At 40.9% G+C, this 18,285-nt stretch overlaps 1 protein-coding gene across 3 annotated transcripts in view; it reads left to right on the top strand.

Moving 5' to 3' along the window:
* Window positions 1–18,285, top strand: part of DIAPH2 (diaphanous related formin 2) — a 402,614-nt gene that overhangs the window by 97,413 nt on the left and 286,916 nt on the right. For all 3 annotated transcript variants that reach the window (XM_066640285.1, XM_066640286.1, XM_066640287.1), the window contains 3 exons: window positions 1,954–2,058; window positions 4,738–5,046; window positions 8,166–8,280. In XM_066640285.1, coding sequence (XP_066496382.1) covers window positions 1,954–2,058; window positions 4,738–5,046; window positions 8,166–8,280 — 529 coding nt within the window. The remainder of the gene's footprint in view (window positions 1–1,953; window positions 2,059–4,737; window positions 5,047–8,165; window positions 8,281–18,285) is intronic.

Consider the following 18,285-nt stretch of genomic DNA (forward strand, 5'->3'; position numbering starts at 1 on the left):
CTGGTTGCCATATGGGGGCCAGTGATGCCTTCCCAACCCTTCAAAGGTCTTCTGAGGGCTCTGGAAGGCAACAAAAAATTGTGACTTCTGGTTTTGACATCCCCAACCCTCAGAAGGTCCTCAGGTTTGGAGGAAGGTTTGGGGTCCCAAAATCTATCATTCAAAGTCATTCGCAGATTTTGGTATCTGCGGGATTTTGGGAACAGGACCCTTGTGGAAACTGTGCTGCCCTGTATAAGCACTTACACTCTTGTGGGTTGATGTTCTAGCTGCAAATGTTTTAGTGATATTGCTTTAGCCTACTACTTTAGGGCTTGATATGTTTGATTACTAGTAAGGTGCACATAATTGGAGATGGGTCTGCATGCTGCATACGTATGTTCTGGTGTTTTTGTGTCACGCCAAAACATTGTTACATTCATTTGCATTCTGGCAGCAAAGTTTGGACCTTTCTGTTCATGCACAAGTCAGTTATGCTGTCTTTACTGCTACTTCTTCTTAACAGTATTTATATACTGTTTATCAACAAAAACATTCATGAAGTGGTTAAGACATCATATAAGACATTAGTGCCACTAGGTAAATGAGCATGCTGGCAATGTGTTTTTGCCATTAATATTGCTAAAAAAAAGTACATGTGTACCATCTGTCATGAGCATGCTTAAGCCTACTGAAGCAGGCAAAATATATTGGTCTTGATTACTGGGAAGTCCTGTAAACATCCCTGTTAAACATTCTTCAACACTTGAGGATTTCTTTAATGCTGCTGCAACTGCAGAGCCCCACTCGTTCAGTCTGAAAACGCCATTCTCCTTGCAAGCATTTTAATATTCCTGTGGGTGTTGTAGTTGATCAAGTTCTATAAAATTGAGTAGTGGTACATAACCTACCACTGTATGTTAGGTTGTAACATATACAGGCTGTATAGCTTGTGGAAATAATTATGTATAGAAATATCTGCTGTGTGTGAGTGTGTGTGTGTTTAAATTGGAAGGTAGAATGTTTTTCTGTTGCAACATAAACAATAACAAAAAACTGAAAAGCAACCCTGAACTGTGATGCACATAGACTTTGCCACTATAAAAGAATATTTTATCTTGCTTGCAGGATTGGTCTAAATCCAAGTATGTTTGATCTTAACTTTCCACTTGTTGTTCCACTACTGCAACAGCAAGTGTGTGAGCAGTGTTTGCATAGTGTGCTTGCAGCGACTGCTTGCAGCGACTGCTTGCAGAGACTGCACAACCACCTACGTTTTGAACAGAACTTAAAACTTGTGGCAGGTTGTCCAGAAATTATCAGACTTGTAGCTATTTGCACTTATTTACAGACTGGTGAGGGAGGGGGAGAAAACAGTAGAACAATACAAGCTGTCCTAATGCAGGTGGGGGGGGGAAGGGTGTTGCTTCCTGAATTCTCACTCTAGCTTGAAAAAGGAGGTCTTAGAATATGCAGTCTTTGGATTGTGGCTAGGGCTAACTTCAGGGGGCACTTGGCAAACTGTCCTGAGTGAGCCTCCAAGAGAGTAGCTCTACCCCCCCCCCCACTACTGAAGGGCTAGGGACACAGAGGTGGTCTTAGGGACCAGTAGTGGGCCTTCTAAACTGCCCTTGGCAGCTACTCCATAGACATATAATATTTCAGACCAAATATAGTGAGAGGTATTCTGTGTTTAATATTTCAAACATTAAGATTCTGTGGATTCTAATAAAAATAACTAATGTAGCAAGTTTTTCACACCTGCAGCTTGACAGGGATGTGAGATTAACCAACTCCTAGACTGTTTGCTGTGAATGCTCAGAACCTGGGGAAAAATTTGAGGGGAGGTATTTGACTGGACTAGGAACCAAGCAAGCTTCTAATATTTTCCTCAATCTATACAACATTGTGAAAGTTACAGTGTTAAGTTTGGACAAAGATGGATGAGTGTTTCTATGTTGGTGATCATTGCAGTTTGATGAAGAGTTCACAGCTCGACAGGAGGCACAAACTGAGCTTCAGAAACGAGAAGAGAAAATCAAAGAGCTTGAAACTGAGATCCAGCAGTTACGAGCCCAGGTAATGTAACAAAGATGGATTTTATACCCTGTCAAAATGAGTTCTGCTTTGGGGGGCAACTAGGGACTTTTGTTGGAATGAAGGGAAGATTGTGAACGTTGCATTTAGGATGGGTGATAGGAGAAATGTTCCTTCTCTGTTTGATATGATACTGAGTGACTGGTTGTTTCTGCTAGATGAATGGAAGCCTTTCTCAGACCAGTCATTGCGCAACATACTGTAGGCTGCTCACCTCTGCTTTTTTTCCAGGGGCAGAGGTTATGTTGGGAGTGTTTTGTTTTTTTAAATGGGGAAGACAGCGTGGAACTTTTGACCAAATGGAGCTATTTAAATGAAAGCATGTAAGTTGCAGTATGCACATGGATATTCACCTACTACAAAATTTATTGATTTCAATCAGGGTAGCATATCTGTGTGTATGTTGTTGGGAGGGCTGCTTCTGTGGGCTGGTGCCAGGCAGTCCCCTTGTCCATTTGTAGTTCCTCACTTTGGAGGCAGGAGATCGAAACTGTGATGTCACCACACACTGCCAGGAACCAAAAGACTCTACAGAGCCATGGAAGGGTTATGAGTTCGTCAGCAGCTTGACATTTACAAATTCCTCTATCCGATATCGTGGTCATTTTTGTTTATTATTACAACTAAAAATTATAATCATTAAATGATTATTTATTAATAATTTATTATTTAATATTGTAAGCTGTTTTTCAGCTTAGGTCTGAAAAGCAGGGTGCAAACACAATCACATAAATACACACTTTTTCCTTCCATTGGAAGAATGAGACACATGCATTTCAGAAGTCTCATTGCATTCTGGACAGAGTGTTTAGTTGAAAGAGAATAGCGCACAAATATTCCTGCTTATTAGATGTGAGTTTTATGGCTCTTTCCAGCCACCTTATAAGCACAGCCACATCTATGTCACTGAAATACCCAAACTGAACTGTGCCACTAAAATGCCCAAATCTTCGTACAGAAGTGTAGCATAAGACAGCCTTTCTCTCTTTGAAGATTTTCCATAAGCAACTGCCAAAATTGTTTTTGGTTTTGTAAGCATGTTCATTTTGTTGTGAATTCTTTTAATTTGCTTGTTTGTTAGAATGCTTTCTGTAATTGATCCTTAAATAAGCATACAGTGTTAAACTGTAAATGAGCACTATTGATTCAGTGGTAGCAAAAGACTGTTAGTGAAACGTCTTTCTAAATGTTTTGGCATTTTCAACATAGCTGGTGGTGATTATGGGTAGATTTGGTGGTTCTGTTGTTGCGCACACATCTTTCTTGATGATTCCTGAGGAACAGAATTCTCCTGCTAGTTAATATTCTCTGCTAGTTAACATTTATACAGTGCCAAGGGGGTGCTATGCACTACAGAGCAGTAATGCTGTAGACCAGTGGTTCCCAATGTTTTTTTGCTTGCATACCCCCTGGCAGCCCATTTCTATAAATTGTATCCCTCATATTAGCAAAATGTTTGTAATTAGTATAGTTGCTGTTATTTAAAATTTATGTATATTCAACACTTATTTGTATCTGAAAATACACAAATTAATGACCAGAAACTAGCAGTTGCTGGGCTTTTGCAGCCAACTATCTGCCTTCCTTCCTGCCTTGCCAACCCCACAAGGCATTCTAATACAGACCTGCCTTTTCCGCCACTATTCAAGTCTTTTTCAAGTACTCCCAAAGGTCCTGGCAAGTACCCCTGGGCGTACATTTACCCCAGGTTGGGAACCACTGCTGTAGACCAACTTTGGTTTTCTTTTTAAAGAAGAGAGAAGCAGTACAGAGCAGAGTCTTCCTGTCTTTAGTGCAGATTTTTCTTTTTCTCTTCAAGTTTGGAAGTTTAGCCATTTGTTAATCCGTTACTGAAAGCTCTCTTGTACCTGTAGATTTTGACAAAAATAATGCTGAGGAATAGATCTCCAATTTATGACTTTAATGCTGGTTGTGCCACTGTTTATTGTAATATGCAGGCATGCTTGGGTGGCCTCAAAAGTTGTTGTATCTGTTGCTGAAAGTGTATATGGGTATAGATAATGAACTTCCCTAGTGTTATCTTGCCAGCAGAAGTGAACCTTATTAAGAATCACAGCCAAGAGCCAGATCCTAATTTCCCAGCCTGCACAGTTAACATCATTTGGAAGATGGATTTTGTGAAGTAGTGAATATTTAAATATGGCAACCTTACGACGATAATTTGGTTTCAGCCAATTGGCTTCTTTTTTAAGAGTTCTATGAATACCACACTGATAAAAATATCTTAAACCCCTGGAATGTATTTTGTTAATGGGCCTTTTCTTCTTGTTTTCAAATGTCACTTCATTAATTCTCTTGATCTGTTTTAATGCGAAGAAATTCTTACAGAAGTTACATATGGTGCCTGCTGCTCTTCACTGTAATGCAGTGCCAAAAATATAACCCATTCCTGTTAAATGACTCATACTTATTTGAAAATGATTTTTTTCCTCTTGGTATAAGACCATTCTCTTTCATTATAGATATCATCTTGGTGAAATCCTTCAATGATATGCAATTGAATGACCTTGCTAACTTGGGTGGCCTGGGAAGGCATCCAGAATGTGCAAGTTCTCAGATCTGTAATTTAAATGATAGACTCCTAGATACTGTCAGTGTTGGTAACATTTTTACTCATCCCTATTTTTTTTTCTTTTGCAGTCTCCTGCACCTTCAAGTGGCCTACCTCCAACGGGGGGTCCACCCCCACCACCTCCACCTCCACCACCACCACCTCTTCCAGGTGGTGTAGTCAGTCCACCTCCACCACCTCCTCCTCCTCCTCCTCCTTTGCCTGGAGCACCACCTCCACCACCTCCACCTCCTTTGTTTGGAGGTCCTCCTCCACCTCCTCCACCTCCTGGTGGCATTCCTCCTCCTTTGGGAGTTGCACCAGCACTGCCTTTTGGGATGAAGCACAAGAAAAAATATACTCCGGAAGTGTCTATGAAGAGGATCAATTGGTCAAAGGTATCATAATGTTAAGTTGGAAACATTTTTAAAGAGGAAGAATATTAGGGATTTTGTTTTGAATATGAGATGCTGGAATTTAATACATGCTGTGTTGAATGTAGACTTGGCTATAAAAGATCATGAAACTTCTGTTGTGGGGAGAAAGGTAATCTTGGGGGAGAGATAATAGGTTACCGGTAGACCATTGAGTTAGACAGTTCCAGACTTAATCACTGGGTAGAACGTAATCCTCCAGGTAGAACTCAGAAAGGCCCCTGTCTAGACCTAAAACCTTGTACAGCTGCTGTAAACCAGTATAGGTTGAGTCTCCTTATTCCGTTCCCAGAACTCACATGGATGGAAAAAATTGCATTAAAGCAAATTCATTAAAAAAAAAAATCCCTTTGCTAGGCGATTTAAAATCAGCCTTGCTGACCTTTGTGATGTAAGACAGGCAGACAAAGGTAAGGCAGATCATCCATCAATCAGCCTTCATCCAGGTGCTTAGAAACGCTTCACTCTGAGCCAGTGACCCCTCCCTTCACCCAGAGTGCTTGCTGGGAAAGAATACACATTATTATCTTTCTTTCACGTGCTCAGGGGGAAGGAAGGGGTCGCTTGCCTTAGAGTGAAGCTGTTCTAAGTGCCTGGAGAGAGAATGATTGATGGCTTGTCATTTGGCTGCCCTCTGTCACATTAACAAGACTATTGTTAAACGACTGTTTTCGTTTAATTTAAAGGGCCCTTCTCATTGTATTGAGATAAAATGGTTTGTGAAAAAAATCTGTGGATAATTAGGTTATACCCGTATATCCAGTACTGAGCTAAGTTGACCAGTGGACCAACTTGGTACTTGGTATTTGGTACTTGGAATTGTGATAGCTACAGAGAATGGTGTCCATGCATATGGCTGTCCAGTTGTCTGCATAATTTCATTCTTTCAAAAGAATGAAAGATACAGCTCCAACAGCCTTCTTCTATAAATCTTTTCTTCCTGTTGCCAAGAACACGTGCTTGTAGATCTTTGTTTAACTATGTTTACTATCCTGAGCTCCATTCTGCATATTTAGGTTCACAGTTATGAATAGGTTTATTACTATTCATTCTACTTTAGCAGCTAAACAGTATAAAACGTTTTATATGCATGATGTTATATAAGTTCAGGATAGAAATTTCCTCTATTGAAAGTTCTGAAGTTAATGCTTTTTGAGGTACAGGTACATTATGAATGCACAGCGTAACACAATGCACATATTCTGTCAAACTAACAATTCCAGTGTATAAACACAATTTATTATTATCTTATTGAACATGACCAGGGAAATGCATTGGAATAGATCTTCATTTTCTCTAAACATGAAATTATCATATAGTGTAGCAACATATTATAGATCAGTTATTTTCAACTGCTGTGCTGTGGCACACTGGTGTGCCGCAAATGGTCTGCAGGTGTGCCACGGGAGTTTGGGGGAGGGTCATTTATTAGTAGGGCCATTGAGGGATGTGAGGCCCCCATCAACAGCATAGTGTCAATTGTCAAAAAACCGATGGTCTGCCTTGACAATTTTAGTACCATGTCAGCGTGCCATATGATGAAAAAGGTTGAAAATCTCTACCAAAGATACTTGTCTATAAGGCAGTGGTTCTTAAACTCTCTGGGAGTCACTAAGTCTTTGCTGCAGGCAGTGGGGGTGGGGGGGGAAGGCAGAGACTCGAGCTCAGCATTGTGCCTCTGATCTGGACGAAGGGGTGTGCTGCCACTCGCCCCTGCCAGCAGCAGCCTCCCAGGATTGGGGCAAAACTGGAAGTAGTCGCGACTGTCTTCTGGAAGGCTTTGCGCTGCGTGGGGAACCCTGCTGAGGCTGGCGCCAGGCTCCCCCAACCCCAGGCAGCTGCAGGCAGGGGTGAGTGGCAGCGTGCCCCTACGCCCCGATCAGAGGCATGATGCTGAACATCGCTTCTCTACCTTTCCCTCACCCCTGCCTTAAGGGCAAACTACCCAGGGCTCTCAGGCTGCGGCATCTCGATGCCCCAGTTTGAAAACCACTGCTATAAGGCAGTCTCACAGATAAGGCAAGGGAGGGTTTTTAGCCAAACTATGGAATGTTCCATGACCCTTGGATAAGTTGGGGGGGGGGGTAAAACTTGGAGAATGGTGCTTGTAAGGAAGAGCTGCAGCTTGCCCTGTAGCCTGATTGAAAGTGGAGAAAGAATCTGAGCTGCATCACTGCTTTTGAATATATTAACAGGGTGCTTATGCAGTACAGTGTGTCATTCCGCCCTTCTGTGTAATGGAATAGCCAGAAGAGAGGAAGGAAGGAGAGAGGAAGCAAGGGGAATTTTTTTTTCTTGATCTGCAGTTGTACTGAGTTTGTAGAAGGAAGGCTGTAAGACCCAGTGGCAGCTAGCCAGCCTTACCTGCCTGCCGAGTCTTGTGCTGGCTAGTTGCATTGGAAGATGTAAAGCATGGCCAGCTTGGAGCGACATTGCACAGGGTGAGTTTGTGTCTGCTGCTGCTCTGAGCTTCTCCTGGCTGTCGCAACACCCCTGAACTGCCCCACCCCCTAAGTGATGATCTGTGCTGGATTTTTTTGGTAAAAATTTCTCTCCTTATAGGCAAGTATCTACTTGTCCTCTTCGTCCAGATCAGAGGACGGAGTACTTGTCCTACTTATAGGCAAGTACTCCAGGTCACTGACTTAGATTCTGAAGAGCCAACAAGAAAGAAACTTTTAATGGGAATTCTTTAGAATAAGTTCAGCATCCACTGGGTGAGCTATTAAGGGAGAAAGGACTTGGTTGAAGTCTTCTTTCATTCTCTTGCATTCATTAAAAGGGTCTACAGCTCGCACACTTTTTCCAAGCTTGTAGAATCATATTTGTGAATACTTGCCTTCTCATGTTTCTTCTCTCTCTTGATTCTCATTTGCTGAGGAAAAAATAGAAATTTGGATTTTGCTCATTGAAAATTCCCAGTGTTTGCTTTTAGGAGTACAGATCTGATAATCTGCTTTGTGTCATGCATTTTGTTTCTGTGTTTAAACCTGTGTTTTAACCTGCTAAATATGTGAGGTCAGTGTGGGTATTACAAGAATTAACATATTTAAAGACTTAATTGACCTTCATTTGCATTTCAGATTGAGCCTCAGGAAATATCAGAACATTGTTTTTGGCTTAAAGTGAAGGAGGACAAATTTGAAAATCCTGATCTGTTTGCAAAGCTGGCCCTTGCCTTTGCCACACATATGAAAGGTAATTATTTCTGTGTTTCCTTGTCAGTCTACATGTGAATTGCTACAGCTGTTGCACCAATGATGGGAATTGTGCTTTAAAGTGTAACATTTAAAAAAAGGAAACAAAAATCAAAACTCCACCAATCTAAATCTTTATAGCTGGAAGAATTACAGAGGGGAAGAAGATGGTATTGATGTACATTGCAAGTTGTTAGGCTTAGGCTGAGGGGCAATGGTTCCCAGTGTGCATGCCAGGGAGCCATTGGATCCTCACAAAAAACCTGCCACCCTATACAGTGTATAGGATTGCAGCCCTAATGGGGAGCCACAGCCAGTCAAAAAAGTTTGGGAATCACTGACTGAGGGGTGAAGCCAGTAGTCTCACAAAAGAGACTGGTTTTGGGGAGACACTTGATAGAAGAGTGAAGGAGGACATTGTGCTTGTCTTCTGTAAGAGAATCTTGGGCATAAAGGGAAGCAGGGAAGAAAAGATGGTTGTTTAGGGGAATAGTAGACCTTTGAACAGCTGAAAACGTCGAGCCAAGATCTTAGACAAGAATATTGCTGACTATGAAAGTGGAAAGATATCATGGGGTAAAGCCATGGAGAGCTCTGAAGGTTAGAACAAGGAGCAAATCAGACTTATTCCCAATGATAGAATAATCATCTAGAGTTCTAATGTGCTACAGTTGCCCATCAATTAATGTGTTTGGAATGAGGCCTTTATTTCCCCAGTCTGAGACCTTGAAGCCTGTTCCCCTATAGCAGCCATTTTCAACCACTGTGCCGTGGCACACTGGTGTGCTGTGAGTGGTCCACAGGTGTGCCACAGGAATTTGGGGGAAGGTCATTTATTAATAGGGCAAATGGAAGATGTGAGCCCCCACTAGCAACATGGTGTGCCTTGTCAATTGCCAAAAACCTGGTAGTGTGCCTTGACCATTTTAGTGCCTTGTCAGTGTGCTGTGAGATGGAAAAGGTTTAAAAACACTGCCCTATAGGTTCAAATTGGGTTTTGCCACTGATAATCAAACACCAGAAATAGGTTTTAATTAGGTTTCCTGAGTATCACAAGATACGAAGTGAAATGATTTCAAATTTTCTTATTCTAGCCTTTGGACAGAAAGCATATTTTTGTGTAAATAGCACAGCAGCCATGTAATTATGCTCCTGGGGTATGTTTGACGTGCATTCCTCTGTTTGGCTAAGGTAAATAACTGTCAGGTTTGTTAGGTCAATTGCAGAATATCATTTTTAGTCACATTTACTTAAGAGATCGCTACTGAATATAAGAGTAATATTTCAAACTCTAGTTTAGACCTCGTTGCTTGTGTCTCCATATGTGTTTTCTTCATGTTTTGGTTTTCCTCTCTGCTTGGCCCTTGCATTATCCAAAATTCATCTTTGTACTTACTGCAATTACAAATATAAATAAGAGATACCACTAAATCCTTATTTGTAAGATCTGATTTGTTGACTGTAATGTAGGATTAATTGATAGCCATGCATGCAAGCTAACCCAGAAGAAATAAAATTTATGCTTGGAAATAGTTAAGAAGAGAATGTCAAGGAGTTGAGCATGAGCTGGCTTAACAAATGGGTGGCAGCAGAGAAAGCCAGCTAAGCTGGCTTTCATGAAATGGCAGTGAAGGGTAGAAGTACTGTCCCAAATGATTACTGTTACAATGTTGATTATAGCAGATGTGCTGCAGATGTTGGCTGACAAAGTTCAGGCTGTGATACGGTAGTGCTGGGAAACCTGCAAGGATTTGTCTTGGCCTCTCCATCTGCATTTTATTACTATCGTAAACTTTTGTTAAACACTCTTATTTGGAGTATGCTACCAGTTCAGTATTATTTATGGACTTTTTAAATGTTTATGCATTAACTGCTGTGAAAAAGAACTTTAAGACAGACAACATCTTGCTTTGTGTTTATCTAGAGGTTTAAACTTGGGTTTTTTGTACCTCTCTACCTAGAGACGTATTCACACAAAACTACTTTGGAGTGGTTGACACCTGAGTTCATGGTCATTCCTAAGTCTGTATTTCTTGTCCATACCCAACTTGTGACTGGCTACATCTCCAAGAATTATGTGTCTCTTAAAGGAAATCAGTAGTTCTGTCACTGCATCGGGCAGAGTTTTATGTTGCTTTCAACTGACTTATTTGAAGGTGCGACTCCACAAATGTAGAGGTACATTTATAGCCTGGTGAACAGAAAAGGGGAACTAAATTATGTCAAAAGCCTTGACTTCCACCCCAAAGGCAAGTCAGCATGTTTGCGAACTTGAGTTAGCGGCTGTGGTCTTGTTTATTCTGAAGGTGTATTTGTAGTTCTATGAAGTCAAGGTGATGATTGATAGGTACCATTAGTTGTAATGTTGCCTCTTGAAAAGTCTGAACCCTAGTTCAGGCAAATACTCTGAAAGATTTTCAATCGTTACATACAGTGAGGTGGAAATCTTTCTTCCACCACCCCCCTACCCTCCCAGAGGGATGCAAACTTTGTAGTTTTCCTTATGAAGTTACACTGTGCTTGGCATCCAAATGAATGCTGGACTCTCAAGATGATCTTGAAGGGAAAATATGTTACATTTGCTCTTCATTCTCTAGTATATTGAATGGTGAGGGATAGTAGGAGCTTTTAAAGTTCTTGGGGTGTGTGTGTGAGTAATTTCCACAAAGGAAAGTGGTTTGTTCAAATGTATTTATTTGAAGCCTATTAGTACGCAATAACATGCTACACGGCTTACATAACCTGAGGTGCACAGTTGAACACTCTTAAGTCTTATTGATTTCAATGCTTGTTTAACTGCTGTGTGTGTGAAATGGCTGCCCTTCAGCTTTGTGTTTGGTTTGTCTTGAAATGGGAAATTGAATGGCAAATCCTTGGACCTTTTCACGCAGCAGTCAAAGTGGGAGTACAGTTCTGTGTGGTGGTTTATCTTTCATCTTAGAACAATCCACTGTCACTTTCTGTGAACATCCTCAGTACTATCTGATAGTTCTTGTGAGCAGAAGAGGAAACAAAGAGATCGTGTCACTTCTCACCCAACGAAATAACATTTTGGCAGAGATCTGATAGGGCTACCTGGTCATTGCCAGATAATAAAAACTCTCTCAACCCTGAAGGCACAAAGATGACATCTAACTTTATGTGAAATTCACTTTTGAAGTATCTAGATTAGCAAGTAGTGGAGATACTGAATTTAAATATGTGGTGTTTGTCACACAAAATGTGAAATCCTTAAAAAACAAACAAAAAACACACCCCAATATGCATAGTAGTAGAAGCTAGATCATGTATTTTCAACCAGTGTGCCATGGCACATTAGTGAGCCATGAGTGGTCTGCTTGTGTGCCATAGGAGTTTGAGGGGTCATTTATTAGTAGTGCCATTGGGGGATGTAACCCCCTTCCACCAGTAGTGCAGTGTGCCTTGTCAATTGTCAAGGCATGCCATCAGGTTTTTTGACAATTTTAGTGCCTCAAGATGAAAAAGGTTGAAAGTCACTGAGCTAGATAAATGCGATATTTCAGATTGGACACAAGGGAGACATCGCTAATGGCTCAGAAGGATAAGTAAAACAAGACCAAGAGCTGTGTTAATACCCAGTTTCAAATACTGAAACTTTTGTTAGTAATCTCATGCTGTATGACTTTTTTTTTTTTGAATAGTGCAAATTATTTTAATTTGTTTTGTAAAAACTGTAATATTGTATTGTATAAACCAAGTAGTAGGAACAGTTTTGGGGGTATGGCAGGGAGCTGAAAAACCACTGAGGCCCAAATTCTAACCAACTTTCCAGCACTAGCATAGCTCAGCCAATGGGACATTTGCAATATCCTACAGTTGAGGGCACTCACGGAGCCTTCCTGAAAGTAAGAGAATGTTTGTTTCCCTACCTTGGAGGTGCACTGCCTTTATGGTGCTGGAAAGTGGATTAGGAGTACACCCTGAGAATTACAACATGCAGGCCCCCTCGGGTGCATGGAATTGTACAGTTCCTTGGATTCCAATCTGGATATTGGAAGAACTTTGAGAGTGGCATGACATGCATAGGACTGTGGCGTTGATGTTTTTTAACAAGTAGTCTTGTGGGACTGATCTACTTCAGGAAGCTTGTCCTTTTTTTACAGCTGAAGTATTGGCTTGTTAAACAGTTTAAATAATTTTAGTGGAGGGGGGAAGAGGTGGTGGGGACCTGAATTATGTTTAAACTTATTAATGTTAATTGTGAAGGATTTAAGAAAAGCAACATCATGACTTCACAGACTATAATCTTTATCTTTTAAAAAAGTGACCTTGTGAAATGTCACGTTCTCATATTGTACGGTGTTGAAAGAGTTCCATGATGTATTCAAACTACTATTTGAAGGTCACTAATTATATTAGGCAATTTTTGTCAAGAACGTGTTGACAGAAATGAACAAAGTAGCCAAATTCTAGCTGACAGTGTCACTCTTGTACATTTAAAAAGAAGTGTAGCAGTTTTACTGTTCTGAAACAAATATAATTTATGTAAAGCAGTGTGCCATAATTTAAACAACTGAATTTCCAGCTAGTTTTGTTAGTTGCATTATGTCATTAGTTTGGTCCAGTACAAAGTTGTACCTTTTATCTTCTTTCCATTTGCTTGTATGGTGGGATCACCACGTGCTCGATGGTAAACATTTGATGAAGCTAGCATATGGCATTCAAATATTTTTGACTTATAGTAGTACTGTATTTTTCCATGGATGACTCATGACCCCAACTTAGGTGTAAGCACATGAATTACAGGGGCGCCAGAAGGGACCAGCATCCTTAGATTTATAATACCCCCTAAGCCAGGGCTTTTCAAACTGGGGGGTCGCAATGCCCCAGCCTGTGAGACCTGACCACTTTCTCCTTAAGGGATGGGGGCAGGGGGGAGGCAGCGACACGATCCCCAGGATTGCGTCACTAAGGGACTGCAGGGACTGTGATACATTCACCAGTCCCTGCAGCAGTCTCTTGCAGGTGCGTGCAGCCCTGCCCGAGTGTCTGCAGGGCTCCCCGCAGCTTAAAAAGTGAAAGCGCAGCGACCGAGCTCCACTTCCGGTTTTGCAGAACTGGAGCGCAATCACTCCACTTTCACTTTTTAAGCTGCGGGGAGGCCTGTGGAGGGTTGCACAGGGCTCCTTGCACTCCCAACAGGCTGCTGCAGGGACTAGTGAGTGCATCCCAGTCTCTGCAGCCCCCTTAACGATGTGATCCTGGGAATCGCGTTGCTGCCTTCCCCCCCACCTTGAAAGTTCAAACTCTCCCTGAGAGTTTGAAAACCACTGCCCTAAGCTACTGTTTGGGGAGACTGAGAGACATTGTCTGCCTAAAATGAGGGGGAATTGGTAGAATTTTATCATGGACCTTGAACCTTTCCTCCTCCATAATTCAAGCACTCATGTAAGTTGCCTTACATCAGTGGCAAACAATCTTTTCTATTTTTGTATTTAAAGCGTGTGTGTTTTTCCAGAGAAAGATGGACATATAAGGTTTAACGTTTAAAAGTGTTCTCTGTAGTGAAGACTAGAATTACTGTTGTGTCCCAGGTAAAAGATGTTTGAAAAGTATTGAAATGTCACACCTCAAATGTAAAAATGTTTCATCTTGTTCAGATGGTCCTGGGTGTATGTAATGGGATGGGCCTAGATGGCTACTGGTCCTATCTAATTGTGATCTGAGAGTATTGGGGAATGAAATAATAATATTTGGGAATAATATTGGGGAATGAAATGCTCCTTTTCCACTTGACCATTCCGTTATAAAACCATTCGCAGCCCAATCCTAACTAGTGCTGGTATGACCAGGCAGCCTGACCTGTGCGGTATCCAGCACTAGTTGGGAACTGGCTGAAGGTCTCCTAAGGATTTTTTCCTTTATCCCAAGTAAAACCCCAGCCAGCCCTATGGGGCTACTTGGATCTCGCTGGTGGAAATCCAAGCAGACCCTTGTAGGGCTGCCTGACCTAGGAAGGGGGTTAGGATGCCCTTCCAAGTCTGGATTCTCACCTTATCCCAAAACACCCCCTCCTTGTCTCCCTACTACCCCCCATGCCCCTTTGTCACTCAGCACCTTACCTGCTTGAGCCAGTGACTGGGGGTTCAGAATTTGGCTGCCGGCACTGCTTACCCTTGCGCAATGTTGCAACATACCTTACAGCACATTTGCGCTGCCTTCAGCTGGCACAGTCACAGCTGTGCCAGCCGAAGGTGCAATTGGGATTGCGCTCTCAGTTCCTTTGGACCTTGAGTTACTGCATTGTCCCTCTTCCAGGGACAATGAGTTACTGCATTGTCCCTCTTCCAGGACTTCAATCATTGTCATAGAACATCTAGTTTGGAATCTGAACTGCCGTCCTATACATACTTATCAGGGAGTAGATCCCACTGACCTCAGTGGAACTTACTTCTGAGTATACTGGCATGGAATTGGACTGTAAGTATGCTTTCTTCTGGCAGCAGTCTCCATTTTCCTCTGCTGTTCTCACTGTCCAATTATCAAGCTTTATAAAGGAAGTTAAAACCTTCTCCCTGAAGGATCATGTTAATTTCTGGTTCTTGTAATTTAGGTTGTGTATTTTGCCAGTGAAGAATGATAGTTGCACGCTGAAGAAATTAATTGTGTGTACTGTCAAGGTACAGTCAAGGTAGTTATTGGTGCATAATAGTCTTTAATAACTGTGATTGCCTTTTGACAAACTAACTTCCTTTTTAAAGAAACAAAGGCACTGCATTTTTGTCACTATACAAAAGTTTTACTTTCATTTTTTTCAAAAGCTGGAATGGAATCTTAAGTTATTCTTTTTATCATAATGGAATCATTCTTGCTTGTCTCTAGATGCATTTTCTGCAAATTAAAAAAAACACATTTATATTACATCAGATTCATACTGCTTTTATTTATTTCAAATTGATGCGTTGGTCAGTTGGCCATCTCCTTCAGAATTTGCAAGTATATCCATTTGCATAGAATTGATAAAGTAACCATTGCTTCTGCCCTTTTCCGTAGAAATGACAACACAGAGTTTCCCATTTTGTTCTCTGTGTCAGTGGTTCTCAAACTTCTAGCACTGGGACGCACTTTCTAGAATGAGAATCTGTCAGAACCCACCAGAAGTGATGTTATGACTGGAAATGACATCATCAGGCAGGAAAATTTAAACAATTCTAGGCTGCAATCCTACCCACACTTACCCAGGAGTACATCTCATTGATTATCATTGTTAAAAGCATATACGTAGTAGCCTGTTTAAAGTACAGGTCTGTAACATTTCCCCAGGTGTAGTCACATACCATGGTACCATCAAGTCTTATACATTAAAAATAAAATATTGAAATGAATGTGGACCCACCTGAATTAGCTCAAGACCCACCTAGTGGGTCACGACTCACAGTTTGAGAAAAATTATCTGTGTTATTATTGACCAAAATCTGAGAATACTCTGGAAATACTCCATAGTAAAATTAAATTGAAATGGTGATGTCAGAGGTAGGAATATGAGCAAATTTCTCTTACTGTGGTAGTTAAATAATGCAATCATTTTACTCATCCAGAAATGTCCAAGTGAATATATTTTGTTTAAAGACAGTAATCTAATATACTAGAGGTTTTGGTTGAATATCTGAGCTTGTGTAGGTACAACTTTCCACAGACAGAAATAATTTTAGTGATAAAATATTAGGTATCTTGATCTTGTGAGAAAGGAAAGATGGAAGCATTGAACCCCATCTGCCCTTTCCGGTGCTAAAGTCCATCTGATTTTAAATGAAAACCACAAGAGAACACAGCTGTGAACAAGGCTGGCTCTGAAGTTGCAAATGGGTAATAATCGCAGCATCAGTGTAAATGCTTTATTTCAGGCCTACGTTTGGGAATTGGCAATCTCTAAAGGTGATTAATGGGAATAAAATAATAAATAACCCTGTATCACAGTCTTCCGGGTTTCAAACTGCAGGTGGCTCTCTTGATCTTCTGGTTAGCACATGTTGATTATCTCCGACCTGGTTTTTTTTTTTCCTTTTTCTTAATACATCCTCATTACATAAGTGAATGCCAAGCAGAGGATAATGGATAAGTTTCAAAAGTGGAAGGCTAATTTTTCGCAGGGGAATAGGAGACTGAAGCAAAGCTTGTAAGGTGCCCCATATGTAACTGGATGAATATCTAGGTTACCAGTGTTACTTGGGAAGCGGAAAGATTATCAAATTGTCTGTGTTCATGACTTTAGAATTGCCATTCATTTGTCAGTAAGAATTTTTAAGACAGTGAGTCACGGTTTGTGGGTTAAAATGTAATATTTGAAAACTCTTGATGGCATTTAAGTGTTTTGATTACAAGTTGTTTTCTTGCTATAGTAGCTCAGTACACCGATAGGACAACTTACTTCACAAAGTTAAAAAAATGTAGATCATATGAAGGTAACCTGTTGGTCCCAACTGAGAATAATACATAAATATGCTTTAAAAAAATGGTAATATAATTGTGCCATATTACTCCTTAATGACTGAGATACAAATTGCTTTTTTCAGTCAAAAGGCAGTTGGGGTGCCCTGGTATAAAATAACTTAAAGAAGTTCAAATATGTAGTGGTTTAATTACTGATTTTGCAACATTTTAATAGTGAAAGTGGCTTTTGGGGTGGGGATACTTGTAGCCCTGTGTTATTATATGCGCTTGCTTGGAAGCAGCCTTCACTGATGGTACTGGGATTTCTTCCCTTGCAATTGTGCATAGGATAGCATTCTTTTTCCCATTTGATATCATAGCTGTAATTATGTGAAGGCTTCAAGGACCAGCAGCTAAGCATTGTGTGATAAAACCCTACTGTATAACAGAACTGACCCCAGCTGCTGAGTCTTCATTCTTACTGAGTTTTCATAACTAGTTCTGTTGCTGAAGAGTATGGATTGCAGATTGACCTGGTGATGAAACATGTGGCTTTGCTGCAGCTGGGCTATTGTTTAAAAGATTCACTTTGTGGGCCTCCCAGGGATGGCTTGCATGTTCTCTCTTTTGTATAAAGTTTTTGTCTGAGAAGCGACTGTGCAAACACTAGCTGCTCGATAGCACCTGCTTCTGTTGTAGGGTGTGCGAGTCTCTTTATTGAGAGAGCATCAGAAGCCATTTCATTCATCCTTATACAAAAGGTCTCCATGAGGAACAGCATTCCAGTGACGCCAGAGCAAACCAGTGCTTCCAGCAACGGAGACTCTTGTAAACATTGAGCTTGCTCTGGTTCATCTTTTGTTTGACAGACAATTGCACTCGGACCTGTTTTTCTAAGTAAAATGGCCACCTTAGGAGTGCTGATTTATCCTCCTTCAGGAGGAGGCCAAGCAAAATACATCTGACTTTACGCTAGATACAGAAAATAAAATAATCAAGAGAAGGTGACTTTTTCAAGGCTAGATTTTTGCTTTAAATCAATGGAACAATATGCTGTTCAGACCTGTGGAATATCTTCTGGAAGTTTTTAAGGAAAACTTTTCCAGTTATTTATTTGAAATACTTGACAGGGAAAAACTGACTTTTGAAGTTTGCAGAGCATCAAATTTGTCCAAATTCAGCAACGTTTGAAGAATTCTGAGATGTTAAAACAATGAAATAATTTTCTGTCCTATTTGGTTGGCAACCTTCAGTCTTGAAAGACTATGGTATTAAGCCTACAGCACCCAGTATTCCCAGGCGGTCTCCCATCCAAGTACTAACCAGGCCTGAACCTGCTTAGCTTCCAAGATCAGATGAGATCAGGCATCTGCAGGGAAAAACCTAGAGGAGTGTGCAAAAGGGTGACGGAAAAGATCATTGCTTGCTTTTTCCAGCTTAATTTGCACTTCTTTTGCATGTTTACTGGCATGACTCTACACAGTTGGTCCCATTCCAGCCTTTGAATGTGTACAGACGTACCCATTTGGTTGCTTTCAGCAACACGTTAATAAAACATGCCTATTATTATTATTATCATCAATCATCATCATCATCATCATCATCATCATCATCA

This window comes from Tiliqua scincoides, chromosome 12 (genome assembly GCF_035046505.1).
Source record: "Tiliqua scincoides isolate rTilSci1 chromosome 12, rTilSci1.hap2, whole genome shotgun sequence".
In the NCBI taxonomy this organism is placed as follows: Eukaryota; Metazoa; Chordata; class Lepidosauria; order Squamata; family Scincidae; genus Tiliqua; species Tiliqua scincoides.